The sequence below is a fragment of the Podarcis bocagei genome (genome assembly GCF_964188305.1).
Source record: "Podarcis bocagei genome assembly, chromosome: 3".
Taxonomy (NCBI): domain Eukaryota; kingdom Metazoa; phylum Chordata; class Lepidosauria; order Squamata; family Lacertidae; genus Podarcis; species Podarcis bocagei.
Window position 1 is genome coordinate 109,129,408 of NC_138127.1, and position 14,095 is coordinate 109,143,502.

At 46.9% G+C, this 14,095-nt stretch overlaps 1 protein-coding gene across 1 annotated transcript in view; it reads right to left on the reverse strand.

The window, feature by feature from the left end:
* The window catches only part of LOC308584049 (L-gulonolactone oxidase-like), a 45,362-nt gene that overhangs the window by 1,226 nt on the left and 30,041 nt on the right, over nucleotides 1-14,095 (reverse strand). Inside the window, exons 7-12 of the mRNA XM_081188716.1 lie at nucleotides 11,546-11,653; nucleotides 8,364-8,440; nucleotides 6,228-6,377; nucleotides 4,651-4,815; nucleotides 4,059-4,149; nucleotides 338-1,382 (exon numbers count right to left, since the gene is read on the reverse strand). Coding sequence (XP_081044842.1) covers nucleotides 1,254-1,382; nucleotides 4,059-4,149; nucleotides 4,651-4,815; nucleotides 6,228-6,377; nucleotides 8,364-8,440; nucleotides 11,546-11,653 — 720 coding nt within the window. The 3' untranslated portion in view covers nucleotides 338-1,253. The remainder of the gene's footprint in view (nucleotides 1-337; nucleotides 1,383-4,058; nucleotides 4,150-4,650; nucleotides 4,816-6,227; nucleotides 6,378-8,363; nucleotides 8,441-11,545; nucleotides 11,654-14,095) is intronic.

Genomic DNA, 14,095 nt, shown 5'->3' on the forward strand with positions numbered 1-14,095 from the left:
CTTCCTAATGTTTAGGTGGAATCTTCTTTCTTGTCGTTTGGATCCATTGCTCTGTGTCCGCTTCTCTGGAGCAGCAGAAAACAACCTTTCTCCCTCCTCTTTGTGACATCCTTTTATATATTTGAACATGGCTATCATATCACCCCTTAACCTCCTCTTCTCCAGGCTAAACATGCCCAGCTCCCTTAGCCGTTCCTCATAAGGCATCGTTTCCAGGCCTTGGACCATTTTGGTTGCCCTCCTCTGGACACGTTCCAGTTTGTCAGTGTCCTTCTTGAACTGTGGTGCCCAGAACTGGACACAGTACTCCAGGTGAGGTCTGACCAGAGCAGAATACAGTGGAAGTTTTTAAGCAGAGGTTGAATGGCCATCAGACAGGGATCCTTGAGCTGTGATTCCTGCATTGTAGGGGTTGGAATGGATGGCCTTTGGTGGTCCCTTCCAGCTCTAAAATTCTATGATTCTATATGCGCTCAGCAACTGTTTCTCTCCACCCCCTTTAAGCTTTTTGTATAGCCAGATGGAGAGGTCTCAAAGGCTTGCTCACTTCTTTGTAGCCTTTCAGTTGGTCCTAATAAATCAATTTCCCTGCTGTTACATTTGGATTTTATTTCCTCTCTTAGACTGCAGTCCTAGCTCTACCTGGAAGTTGGCCCCATTGAATTCACCATGACTCAAACTTCTGAGCAGGCGTGGGACTGTGCTGTATAATTAAGCCTTCTAATCTGGGAAACAAAAGAACATTTAAATGTATTTGGCAGTCCTGAAAATAATTCGCCTTTTGGGTAGCTTCGTTTGGCTGCCAGAATCTCGGGGAAGGAGCGCCCCCCATCCATCATGACACCAACCACTGGAGAATCCCCTAGTGCAGGGATCCCCAAACTTTTAGGGTCACTGCCCCCTTAGTTCCATAGACTCCAGTGCCCCCTACCCTCTAGACAGCATTATTCAGAATAGTGGTTTGCACGACCTTCTAAGGAAGAGGATAAGGCAATAAAATTCCAAACAGTAACAGCTGTGCATTTATTCAAAATCCAATTGAAAATAATGAATACAATGAAATGGATGGACTTGATCCAGCAATGCCAGCTTTCCAGATAGTCACCTCCAGTGATAGTCACCTCTTCCCCTTACCTCTTAGTGCCCCCCCGATAATCCCACCACCCCCAAGAGGGCGCTACTGCCACCCACTTTGGGAGCCACAGCCCACACGAGAGGTTCCTCCGCCGCCACCAACTTCTCCATGTCGCCTCTCAGTAGAAGACCTTCTCCAGGTAGGCATTCAGGAACATCCCTCTGGGGTCCAGCTTCTCCCGAATGGAGCAGAACTCCTGGAAGCCAGGGTACATCTTCTCAAAGTCCTTCCGAGTGCACGTGTGTGCCTGTGGGCAGAGAACCGGTTTTACGAAAGTGCCCTTCCTCCCTCTGTGTGGGTCTGTATTGGGTGGGTGGAGACTTTTCAGCCTGAGAGGCATGTTCCCTTGCCAGACACCTTGCAGGGCCAGCATGTCAGTGGTGGGCGGGGCCTATATTGAGAGTGGGCGGGGCCTATATTGAGAGTGGGCGGGGCAGAGCCACTTCACAGACACACCAATTGAAATTGAAATACTTTATTGTCACTTGTACAACTTGTGTACAGTGAGATTACACCAGCACCCCCCACTCAGCTCTCTTAGTCTTAATTCCCCTCGTTTACTGACGCACAACCACCAAACCCAAAAGTCAGTTGCCCTGTTGTTATCTTTTCATTCAGCAGCCTAACAGCCCACGGATAGAAGCTGTTCTTTACCCTGTTGGTGCGACTAATCAGGCTTCTATATCTTCTGCCCAAGGGCAGGAGATCAAGAAAGTGCCGGCCAGGGTGTGAATAATTATCCTTGAGAATTTTCCTCACTCTTCTGGGGCAACATTCTTCCGCTACAGTGGTACCTTGGGTTACAGACGCTTCAGGTTACAGACTCCACTAACCCAGAAATAGTACCTTGAGTTAAGAACTTTGCTTCAGGATGAGAACAGAAATCGTGCTCCGGCGGCGCGGCAGCAGCAAGAGGCACCATTAGCTAAAGTGTTGCTTCAGGTTAAGTACAATTTCAGGTTAAAAACGGACCTCTGGAATGAATTAAGTACTTAACCCAAGGTACCACTGTATTTCATCCAGCGGATTAACGGGACAGCCCATAATATCTTGTGCTGTATTCACCACCCTCTGCAGGCACTTCCTATCAGATGATGTCAAACCAGCGTACAACACCGTGATACAGTATGAAAGGACACTTTCTATTGTGGACCAGTAGAAGGAGATCATCAGATGTTGATTGACATCGTTCTTTTGCAATATTCTGAGGAGATGGAGTCTCTTTTGGGCTTTCTTAACCACCTGGGTTGTATTTATTCCGTGCTCTCAACTCCCTCTTCTGCCCATCTGCCTCCCCTCCTTTGTTCTTTTACACCACTGGGGCGTCAAAAAGAATCCCATTGACATCCACAGAGGTTTATTACAAAGCCTAGTTGCTGTGGGATGGTGATATTTTAAAATTTCTGGTCTGTGTATGAGGCCACAGCGAACAAGGAGGTTTTACTACTCCTTCCCCAGCTGCAATCTCCTCTAGGGAGTGTTGAATTTTGCAACTTTCAACTTCCTGAAATGAGGGGTGCTAAAAAGTTGTAACATGACTTGGGAGTAAAAAGGATATTTCAGTTAAATTAATATAATTAAGTATTGCTTGGTAAGTAAAATGTGTGTGAAACTGCATAGAAATCATTAAAGACGATGGCCAAGTGCTTGCAGTCGTAGTGTTTATTAATATTGTTATTATTTAGCATCACCTGAAATGTTTAGGAGTTCTGAAAGCAGCTTAGGTGCTTCTTCATCAAGTGTAAATGTACCAAGCTAAATGTTGTCCAAGCACAAAAATAGCTGATTTGAATTCCTCACATTCCAAAATTAAGACACCTCAGTGAATAAATGTGCAAAAATTAAGTTTCAGTCCATAAAAAAGAACACCATCTTCCTCTGCCCCCACCCTTCTGTATAGGAATTATTATCATCCTCATTATATCCCTCCTTTTCCCCAGATCAGGACTAGTGGGGTAGGTCCAAGTGGTTCCCCCAACCCTCCAGAGCAGATTTGGGGAGGGTGTAGGATGTGCACATGGTGAGGGGAAGAAAATCCCATTGCAGGTGGAAATCCTTGCACTCAACGGGACTTATTCCTAATATTTAGTTAGAACCTCCTTTCTTGCAACAGATTCAAAATACAAGAAAGGAGATTTCTGACTAAATATTAGGAAGAACTTTCTGATGGTAACTTCTGTTCAACGGTGGAACAGACTCCCTCAGAAGGTGGTGGACTCTCCTTCATCTCTTGGACTACTGCAATGCGCTCTACGTGGGGCTACCTTTGATGGTGACCTGGAAACTACAACTAATCCAGAATGCGGCAGCTAGACTGGTGATTGGGAGTGGCCACCAGGACCTTATAACACCGGTCCTGAAAGACCTACATTAGCTCCTAGTACATTTGAAAGTGTTGGTGCTGACCTTTAAAGCCCTAGACAGCCTTGGCCCAGCAGACCTGAAGGAGCGTCTCCACCCCCATCGTTCTGCCTGGACATTAAGGTTCAGCTCTGGATGCCTTCTACCGGTTCTCTCACTGTGAGAAGTGAGGTTACAGGGAACCAGGCAGAGGGCCTTCCTGGTGGTGGCACCCGCCCCGTGGAACGCCCTCCCATCAGATGTCAAGGAAATAAACAACTATCTGACTTTTAGAAGACATCTGAAAGTAGCCCTGTTTAGTGAAGGTTTTAATGTTTGATGCTTTATTCTGTTTTTAACATTCTGTTGGGAAACCCAGCCAGATGGGCGGGGTAGAAATTTTATTATTATTATTATTATTATTATTATTATTATTATTATTAGCTTTCAAAACAGAAATTGGATGGCCATCTGCCAGGGATTCTTTAGCTGTGATTCCTGCACTGCAGCAGGTTGGACTGGATGACCTTTGGGTATCCCTTCCAACTCTACGATTCTATGAACGCTGCCCCCACCTTCGTACCTTTGCCCAGTGAGGTCGCCCTCCAACCTTCTTCATGATGCTCTCGTAGGCGAGCCAGTAGTCAAGGCGTGGGACATCTTTCCCATAGGGCCTGAACGGGATAAAAAAATAAGCTGAACTTTACTCTCCGTTGTGGAACAACATAGCTGAGCTTCAGTTCTGATGGGCGCTGAATGGGAGTTCCATAGCTTGTCTCCAAGTGCTTCCATTCCAGCTGGCCCTTACAGGAATGCAAACCAAGGAAGAGTTTTTCCTCCTTGCCAAGCCCTTTTCCTTTTGGGGTCGTGCCTTTTAGATGTTAAGCCTGAGGACATCGGCTGCCCGATCGCTAATATTTAGCCTCTGCCTCATTGATCCACTGTTAGGCTCCTCTAGTCCAACATCTGGTCCTCACCACCACCAACCAGATGCCCGTGGGATGTCCACAAGCAGAAACCGGGCACAAGAGACCTCTCTCCTCTTGCTGCTGGTAGTCAGAAGCGCTATTGCCTCTGACCGTGAAGGCAGAGAACAGCCATCACTGCTAGAGGCCAGCAGTAGGCTTATCCATCAGGCAACCCGCCTGGACCCGCCTGGACTCGACTCCTCTTACCTGTACATGATGATGTTCATGTAGCAACTGTCCCTTCGGAAGCAGGGGCTCAGCAAGATGTCATCTCCCCGGGTGAAGCGCACTTCCACTGGGTAGTGGGCCACCACTTTGGGGTTGCTTTCCAGAACCCCCTTCAGCTCCAAAAGAGCCTCCTTCGTTTTCTCACTGTGAGGAGATTGTACGAAAAGACCCAACGCCGTGGAGATCTTGTGCAAGGAGATTACACCCAAATGGGTGTAACGGTCAATGCCTCCCTCCCTTTCACAAGGAACTGCGGTAAACTGCCTGCCTGGAGATTTGTGGCACCCAGGATGAAGGTTCTCCATCCCTGGCTTAAGACACTCAAATGGGCTTTGATCATTTTTTTGGGAAGTCCCTTTCTTCCCTTGGGAACTCTCCAAGGTCCTGAAGGAGTCAAGTCTTGGTCTTCCTGTCAGAACCAGAGATGAGCCCTATCCTTGCTCCAGAGCAGCCGTCTTCCAGCATTGCTCACTGTCTTGCCCGCTTTATATTAAGAGCAAGACCCTGACTACCGAGTTAATTAAATACATTGTTGCACGCCAACCCCAATCTCCAAGCGGTGAGAGATTCCAGGGGTTCCCAGTGCTTATCCAGGTTCTGTTTCCTTGGTCAGCACAGACTGTGGTGTTTTTAGGATATTTGGTTTTATCTACCCATACATAGAGACGCGGGTGGCACTGTGGGTTAAGCCACAAAGCCTAGGGCTTGCCGGTCAGAAGGTCGGCGGTTCGAATCCCCGCAACGGGGTGAGCTCCCGTTGCTCGGTTCCTGCTCCTGCCCACCTAGCAGTTCGAAAGCACGTCAAAGTGCAAGTAGATAAATAGGTACCACTCTGGTGGGAAGGTAAACGGCGTTTCCGTGTGCTGCTCTGGTTCGCCAGAAGTGGCTTAGTTATGCCGGCCACATGACCCGGAAGCTGTACGCCGGCTCCCTTGGCCAGTAAAGCGAGATGAGCGCCACAACCCCAGAGACATCCGCGACTGGACCTAATGGTCAGGGTTCCCTTTACCTTTACCTTTACCTACCAGAGCCAAAGATGAAGGGGCTCAGAGCATTGACACCCCAATAGATCTTGCTTCTCCGTTGGACACAGCTATGACTCCAACACTAAGCAAGCAAATCTCTGTGTTTCCAGCTTCCAGTTCATCTCACACCCGAAAACTCATGTTCTCCTACCTAGCAGCTAAGTGAGGGGGTGGAGGGAAACCGCCGCCCCATTATCCCAAAGGGCCCCATCACTTAGTTATAGCAACCTGGCTCTTCCTTTTGGGATGGTGATGAGGATATTTGAGTGGCCAGCTAAGGTCGTTGCCTAACAAAGAAACTTGTCCAGCAAGCTCCTTTCTTAGATTCTAACACTACCTGGGTACAGGACCCCAAGGATTTGAAGACACTCAGGGCTTCATGCAGACTGGTGCCCCAAACCCACAACATCATTCAAACTGCAGAGACGACTACAACCTGAATTTCACATGTGAAAACCCACCCCAGCCCTGATCATCCTGGAATCAGCCCTATTCTTCCAACCCTCCGTACACAAGGTCAAATCAGCTTACATGGGGAAGGCCCAATCCTGCACGTGCTGCTTGAAGCGGCACTCGTAGTTGAATATCTTGTAGCTCAAGTTGACGTTCTCCACTTTTCTGGTGAAGAGGAGCCAGAAGAAGAAGCGATTGATCCAGGGAACCAGGCAGGGCAGGAATGTGCTGATGGAGGAGGAAGAGGAGGAGAGAACAAGGTGGAAGTCAGATGGGCAGAAATCCGAGGTGGGTGGGAATTCGGATATAGGGAACATGGGCTGAGCCTTCCTTCTCCCCCTTTGAGAGTAGCTGGGATTGTGCCTGTATATAAGAAACTAAGATGAGCTTCCTGGATCAGGCTATTAGTCAGCCAGATGCTTGTGGGAAACCCACAAGCAAGCGTGATAGGAATTTTGAGGTTTTAGATATATGTTAAATGTTCATAAGTGTACCAACCAAGCACGTACATAGATCATCAGCACAGGAAGACTGACCTGAAACCATTTTTGATTCCCAAACTGACCAAATGTTTTCTCTGCAAGGTCAAAGGAAAATGGAAAAGCCTCCCCATTGTCTTTTCCTTCACAAATCCTGCCTTAAGGGCACATTTAAGATATGAATAGGGTGTGAGGCTGTGACCTGGCTCAGGCTATTTATCATTACAAAAGACTGGCCAGGCTCCCCAGGCAATCCATTCAAGTGACCATTAACAGGTAACCTGTCAAACGAGATAAACAATGCACTCAGATTTCTGCTGTAGACCGCCTTTTCTGTGATGTACGTATGATGGGGGTGGTCTTAGGTTACACCCCTTCTGTGATGTATGTATGACGTATGGAGGGGTGGTCTGGAGCTCCAGGGCAGGGAATTTAAAATGTCTATATAAGGGCAGGCACACCTTGGTTCTGGGTTCCTCCTCCCTCCTGCGTGTGGGGAGTGAGGACCCTGTTGCAACAGATTAATAAAGATCAGGCTTACTAGCTGCTTTGCTTCTCAATATTCTCTGGTTGGCCTCTGTTATTTTCTCCTACCAATAGGGAACCTACGTAAGGACTCTATATGGGCTCTTGGATACCCCATTAGGGGAAAAAGGGCAGATTTTTGTTTACAACACAGGATTCATGCACAAGGACCCGCTCCCCTCCTGTAGTTTCCAGCATTTGGTATTCAGAAGCATTTCTGCCTCTGACCGTGGAGGCATAGCATAGCCAGAATGGCTAGTGGCCACCAATAGCCCTCTCCTCCTCCACAAATTTGTCCTATCCTCTTTTAAAGCCATCTAAGTTGGTGGCCATCACTGACTCCTGTGGCAGGGAGCTCCATAGTTTAACTATGTGCTTTGATGGGAGCAGTGCCCTCTAGGATAAGGAGGAGCCTCAAGGGCATCCCACCTCCCCTTGCAGAAGCCCCCTGGCAAGGCCGAGACCAAAGGCAGCTTTTTCCTCAGCATCTAGGGCGCAGCTAAGACGCTATTGATACCAAAGCAAGGCCTTTGCTTACACACAGCTTCTCCAGCAGAATGAATTCCACGCTGCTTCTGCAGCTCAGAGACAGATGCTTTCGATTGCATATCTAGTAGCTTTTGCACACACTCTACTGCAATAATCTTTGACCATCTAGCATAGATAACCTATGGAACTCCCTCCCGTCTTCAGTCAACGTCTTCAAAACAATGACACTTCTCTTTCTTGCTCCTTCTTGCCTCAGTACAATGCTTGAAGCACCCATGTTTTAACAGCCCACATTTATTGCATAAAATAAAATGCCACAGGAGTTTGACTTGCTGGTTCCTGGTGCCCCTTCCTATTAAGTCAATCTGTGATTGCATCTTGCAGGAAACCACCACCAGCCAACAGTTATAAGGCCATTGGGGTCAATGGCTTCCGGATTTGTGGCTTTCTCTCCCAAACCAACGCCAGAGAGTGTGTCCTTTCAGCTGCTGCCCACAAGATGGCAGAACAACTGCACACATTGCCCCCCTAACTTGCTCTGGAATAATGGAAGGACCAGACAGAGTTTCAGGCCAAAGATGAGATTCTGAACATAGGGTGTGTTTGTAAGTCAGCAAGCTTCATTTGCCAGCCTTTGACCTTCAACCTCCCACCAAGCAGCTTCTTTGAAATCTGTGGTCCTTCCCACACGAATGCCTTGCCAAGGCACGCTGAATCTCACCTGACCCAAAGGAGGAACTCCAGCAGGTAGTATCCGATCACGTAGTCCCAAAACCAGCTGGAAGAGGAAGCGGGAGGCTGCAAAGACATGCAAGATGGGAAAGAGACAAGCTACAGACATTGCCCAGCAGGGAAGATGTGGCCTTCAAAACCTTGGCCCGGATCAGCCCCCAGCCACGTAAGTTTACATCACCTCCTGCCCTGAGACTCCACTGATTTGCGTGGCGACGGTAAAACACACACACAACACAGACCTAGCAATGGGGAGGGTGTGGGATGTGATCCATGAGAGGCAGTCAAGTACAACATTCCTTGCTTTCCTAGAGTGGACATGCGAGGGAATGTTTGGTCCAGCCAGTCGAAACTTCCTGTTCCTCCTGGGCTGGAGCATCCTTCCTGTTGCCTCTGATAGAAGGTGGGCGTGACCTTACCTGTCCAGGTAACAAAAGGACGAGTCGCAAGACCACCCTTCCCTCTTTTTGACTCCCTTGTTCATTGGACCACCTTTTATCTAGGACTGCTCTGCTAGCTCTCAGCCAGCAGCAGCACTGGGATTATTCCCCCATATGGGGTAGATCCACATGTACGTATTTGTAACTAAGTCTGCCTTCCGGAATCCAACTGTGAACTGATGTGAGTAAACTCCTTTTATTGACTTTGAATAAGATTGTGGCGTCTTTATTTTTAAAGAGGGATTCAAGGGAACTTACCAGGAACATACAATTCAGTCTGAGACAGACTGAATTGTACAGAATGGTACCTTGGGTTACATACACTTCAGGTTACAAACTCTGCTAACGCAGAAATATTATCTCGAGTTAAGAACTTTGCTTCAGGATGAGAATAGAAATTGTGCTCCGGTGGCGCCGCAGCGGCAGGAGGCCCCATTAGCTAAAGTGGTGCTTCAGGTTAAGAACAGTTTCAGGTTAAGTACGGACCTCCGGAACAAATTAAGTACGTAACCTGAGGTACCACTGTTAATAGTTGAGAGGCTCACACGAGCTTGCAACCAGCTATCTGCTGTGCATATAAAAAGCGGGGAATGTAACTCTGCTAAGTAAAGTAACTTGGTAGCGCAAGTTAGGAAGGATATTAATAAACAATATATCCTCTCCTGCCACCCTGAACATTCCCACAGAGGGCAAGGTGGAGAGCTTAAAACTGCTCTCTGATCAGCCCAGGGTCCTGATGAGGAACAAAATCTTCCCTTCTCTGGTCATCAGATCGATCCTTTGATGAGCAGGGATGATCTGCATGGATCAGCTGTGCGGGATACTGTCCTTGTGTGTATTCATGTGGGAGAGTGTGGGGGCGATCACACCCACCACTGTCAGGCAGCTTCAAGAGGACCCCCTATGCCAGGAGTAGGGATCCTTCTTAAGCCCTGGGAGTTGGGAGGCAGATATTTACTTCCCTCCATCCTTTGGACCAACGACCTGTCTGTCACCTGGCATCACTATGACACCAGCTGATTGACAGGTGGGTGGTCCTATCCACCCATTGATCCCCTGATACCATCTCGACCAGCTGTTAAAGCTGCGTCTCAGGTTTGGCAGGAAGACACTCACGGAGCAGGGTTCAACTCCTACACGTCGCCTGATGGATGGCTGTGCATGTTTCTTTTTAAAATAATTTTTATTGAAAATTTAAACAAAACATATCATCCAAAAACATATCATCCTTAATCCCCCCCCCCTTTTCCTCCTTTGTTTATTCAAAACCTGCCAAGGAGTCCAATTCACTTTGTTGCCTCTTCAAATTCTTTGTAAAAGCTTCCCATTCATCTTTAAAGTCACAGTTATCCTTGTCCCGTAATTTATGTATCAGTTTTGCCAGTTCTGCATAGTCCATCAGTTTTTCTTGCCATGATTCTTTAGTTGGAATTTCTTCAGTCTTCCATCCTTGCGCTATTAGGACTCTCGCGGCCGTTGTCGCATACATGAAGATGTTTTTCAGCTTTTTTGGCAGGTTTTTCCCTACAATCCCTAACAAAAATGCTTCAGGTTTTTTAACAAATGTTAGACGGCTGTGCATGTTTTGACCCTGATTTCTGAAGAGAAAGCAGCCACCTCTCTGCCCACCAAACACCTGGCGTGACATATAATGTAAGGTGAAGGGCAGGTGGGCACGGTCTGGGCAAAACAGCCTTGCGGGCCAAATGGACAGGCCTGGTGGGAGGGAAACTTCTATCACATGTGGTGGACTTGCAGTAAAGTAAAAGCTTACTGGGAAATGATATATAATGAGTTGAAGAAAATGTACAAAATGTTTAAAAAACCAGAAGCATTTTTACTGGGTACAGTAGGTGAAGAAATCCCCCAAAACAGACCAAAAATTGTTTATGTATGCAACAATGGCAGCAAGGATTCTTTTAGCCCCAAAATGGAAGCAGCAGAAATTCCAAACATTAAGAAGAGTGGCAGATGAAGATGATGGAATATGCAGAACTGCTGAAGCTGGCTGGGAAAATCCGAAACCAGCGTGATCAAGCTTTCCAAAAAGATTGGAGTAAATTTGTATAATATTTGAAGGAAAACTGAAAACAGTTAACAACACTAACAGGGTTGATTTAAACAGACTTGCAATGTCAGTGACCAATACCTTTTTATATTTATTTAAAAATTGAAAATGGGAATGAATTAATTGTAAATTGGGAGAGGTACAAATGCTATGATATGGAATTGAATTACGGAAACCACGAGGCGGGAGGGAGGGAAACCGATCAGCTCATATGAGTGAAAATAAATGTGAATAACAAAGATGTATTTAAATGTTATGAGATGGAAAATTAATAAAAAATATTATTTTAAATAATGGAGAGGCCTGGTGAGGCAATTTTGGCCTGTGGGCTGGAGGTTGCTCAGTTTATGCCTATATTATTATTATTATTATTATTATTATTATTATTATTATTATTATTATTATTATTATTACACCCCAGCCACTCTGGGCAGCTTCCAGCAGAATATAGTACATAATAAAATGTCAAACATTAGAAAAAACAACTTCCAGATACAGGGCTGCCTTCAGATGTCTTCTAAAAGTTGTGTAGTCCTTTATCTCCTTGACATCTGATAGAGCATAGCGACCAGTGGAGTCACAATCCCTTCTTCCAATTCCTTCCACCCTCCAAAAAAAAAAGACTTTACAGCTATTCCACTGGCCACCCGAGCATCAACTTACCTTGTTGGTGTGGTCTTGGTAGATGACGCTCACGTTCTCAGTGTGAGGGAACCAAAGGAAACGGAAATACTCAGATTTCTTCAGGTGGCTGTCTAGGTTGTCCAGGACCTGGCAGAGGGAAAAGGAGACAAGAGTAGATGGGGTAGAAGCTGAATGGAGGAAAGCACTGCTCAGGTTTCCTGACCAGGCATGTTGGTCAACAGAACAGCATCTGCTTCCCTCCAGATGTTTTGGGACTACAATTCCCATCATCCCTGACCACTGGTCCTGTTAGCTAGGGATGATGGGAGTTGAAGTCCCAAAACATCTGGAGGGCCGAGTTTGGCCACGCCTGACCTAGATGGACGGACCAAAGATCTGACTCAGCATAAGGGAGCATCCCTAGGGGAAGTCAGGTGTGTTGAAAAACTCAGTCCCGGGTGCGAAACTTGCAGCACCTCGAGAGAAAATGATTCCCAGTGTAATGGCCACATCGGGGACTTTCAGTCTGGCTGACCCCGTTCTGCAGAACAGCATCCATACAAAAATACGAGAGGTGCCCCACTTGGTGCAGTTTTTGGAAACTGAAATATACTCGGAGTCCTGTAGTGATTTCATGCTCTTTATTGCAGCTTGTTGAAGAACCTCTTAATGAGGGTGAAAGAGGAGAGCGCAAAATATGGTCTGAAGCTCAACATCAAAAAAACAAAGATCATGGCCACTGGTCCCATCACCTCCTGGCAAATAGAAGGGGAAGAAATGGAGGCAGTGAGAGATCTTACTTTCTTGGGCTCCATGATCACTGCAGATGGTGACAGCAGTCACGAAATTAAAAGACGCCTGATTCTTGGGAGAAAAGCAATGACAAACCTAGACAGCATCCTAAAAAGCAGAGACATCACCTTGCTGACAAAGTTAAAGCTCTGGTTTTCCCTGTAGTGATGTACGGAAGTGAGAGCTGGACCATCAAGAAGGCTGATCGCCAAAGAATGGATGCTTTTGAATTCTGGTGCTGGAGGAGACTCTTGAGAGTCCCCTGGACTGCAAGAAGATCAAACCTCTCCATTCTGAAGGAAATCAGCCCTGAGTGCTCCCTGGAAGGACAGATCCTGAAGCTGAGTCTCCAATACTTTGGCCACCTCATGAGAAGAGAAGACTCCCTGGAAAAGACCCTGATGTTGGGAAAGATGGAGGGCACAAGGAGAAGGGGACGACAGAGGACAAGATGGTGGGACAGTGTTCTCGAAGCTACCAGCATGAGTTTGACCAAACTGTGGGAGGCAGTGGAAGACAGGAGTGCCTGGTGTGCTCTGGTCCAGGGGGTCACGAAGAGTCGGGCACGACTAAACGACTAGACAACAACAACATTGCAGCTTGTAAAACAGTGATTGAATTGCCCCCCCAAACCTCAGGCTTTTATATACAGCCATACCTCATGTTATGTCCGCTTCATGTTACATTATTTCAGGTTACGTCCCGCGGTGACCTGGAAATACCGGAAAGGGTTACTTCCGGGTTTTGCTGCTTGCGAATATGCAGAACCGCAAAATGACGTCACAGCCATGCACTGAAGCGGCGAATCCCAACCCGCACGTGTGCAGACATGCCGCTGTGGGTTGCGTTCTTTTCATGTTGCAAAGGGGCCTCCGGAACAGATCCCGTTCACAACCAGAGGTACCACTGTACACTATTTACACAATGAGTCCCGTCTGATTGGCTGATTCTGCTTCCCTCCTGGAGCCTGATTGGTCTTTTCCTGCAGGCCAATCTGTTGTTGCATTCTACGATCCTACCACCCTAATAGGCTGATTAACTTCCTCCTGGAGCCTGATTGGTCTTTTCCTGCAAGCCAATCAGTTGCTGCATTCTAGGTTCCTACTTGTCTATCGTTCTAGGATCCAAGCTTAGTAACATAACAGAAACAATGGAAGACGCCTTTGTTCGGCAAGCTTTTCCAGCAGGATGGAAAGAGAAAGTTAGATCTCTGAGGCCTTGGGGCATTTTATTTGTATTCTTTTTAAACCAGAGGTGGATTTAGGGCAGCACGACTGGTTCCCCCATGCTGGACAATGATGACGTAGTGAATTGAGAAGAACAGAAGGCGAGAAACAGAGAGGAGCTAAATTTTCACCTCGCAAGGAGCGCCGCTTAAATTTGAAAAGACAAAGTCTTCCCCTGTTTAAATCTATCAGGGTTTTTTTTGGGGGGGTGGATTCTGGTTATACCTATTTTTAGTTGTTTTTAGGGTACGACATTGAAATTTATGTGAAAGGTGGTAACATAACAAGGAGAAGGAAGATGAGGGAGGGGGCAGGTTTGAAGAAGATGCAGCGAAAACACCTTTATGATTTATCGTGGTGCAAACCTTTGAGAACTAACATCCATTTCAAAAGATGCACGAGGCATTCTCCTCAGCTGACAGGCATGGCAACCATAGAAAGTGGGGCCAAACAGTCACGAAATGCAAAATCTTCACTCTGTGGCAATTTTTGGCAAAGCTCGAATGTATTTGAAGACACACCGATTGAGAATTCAGAGTAGCAGTGATTGGAGGTTACAACACAACCCTCC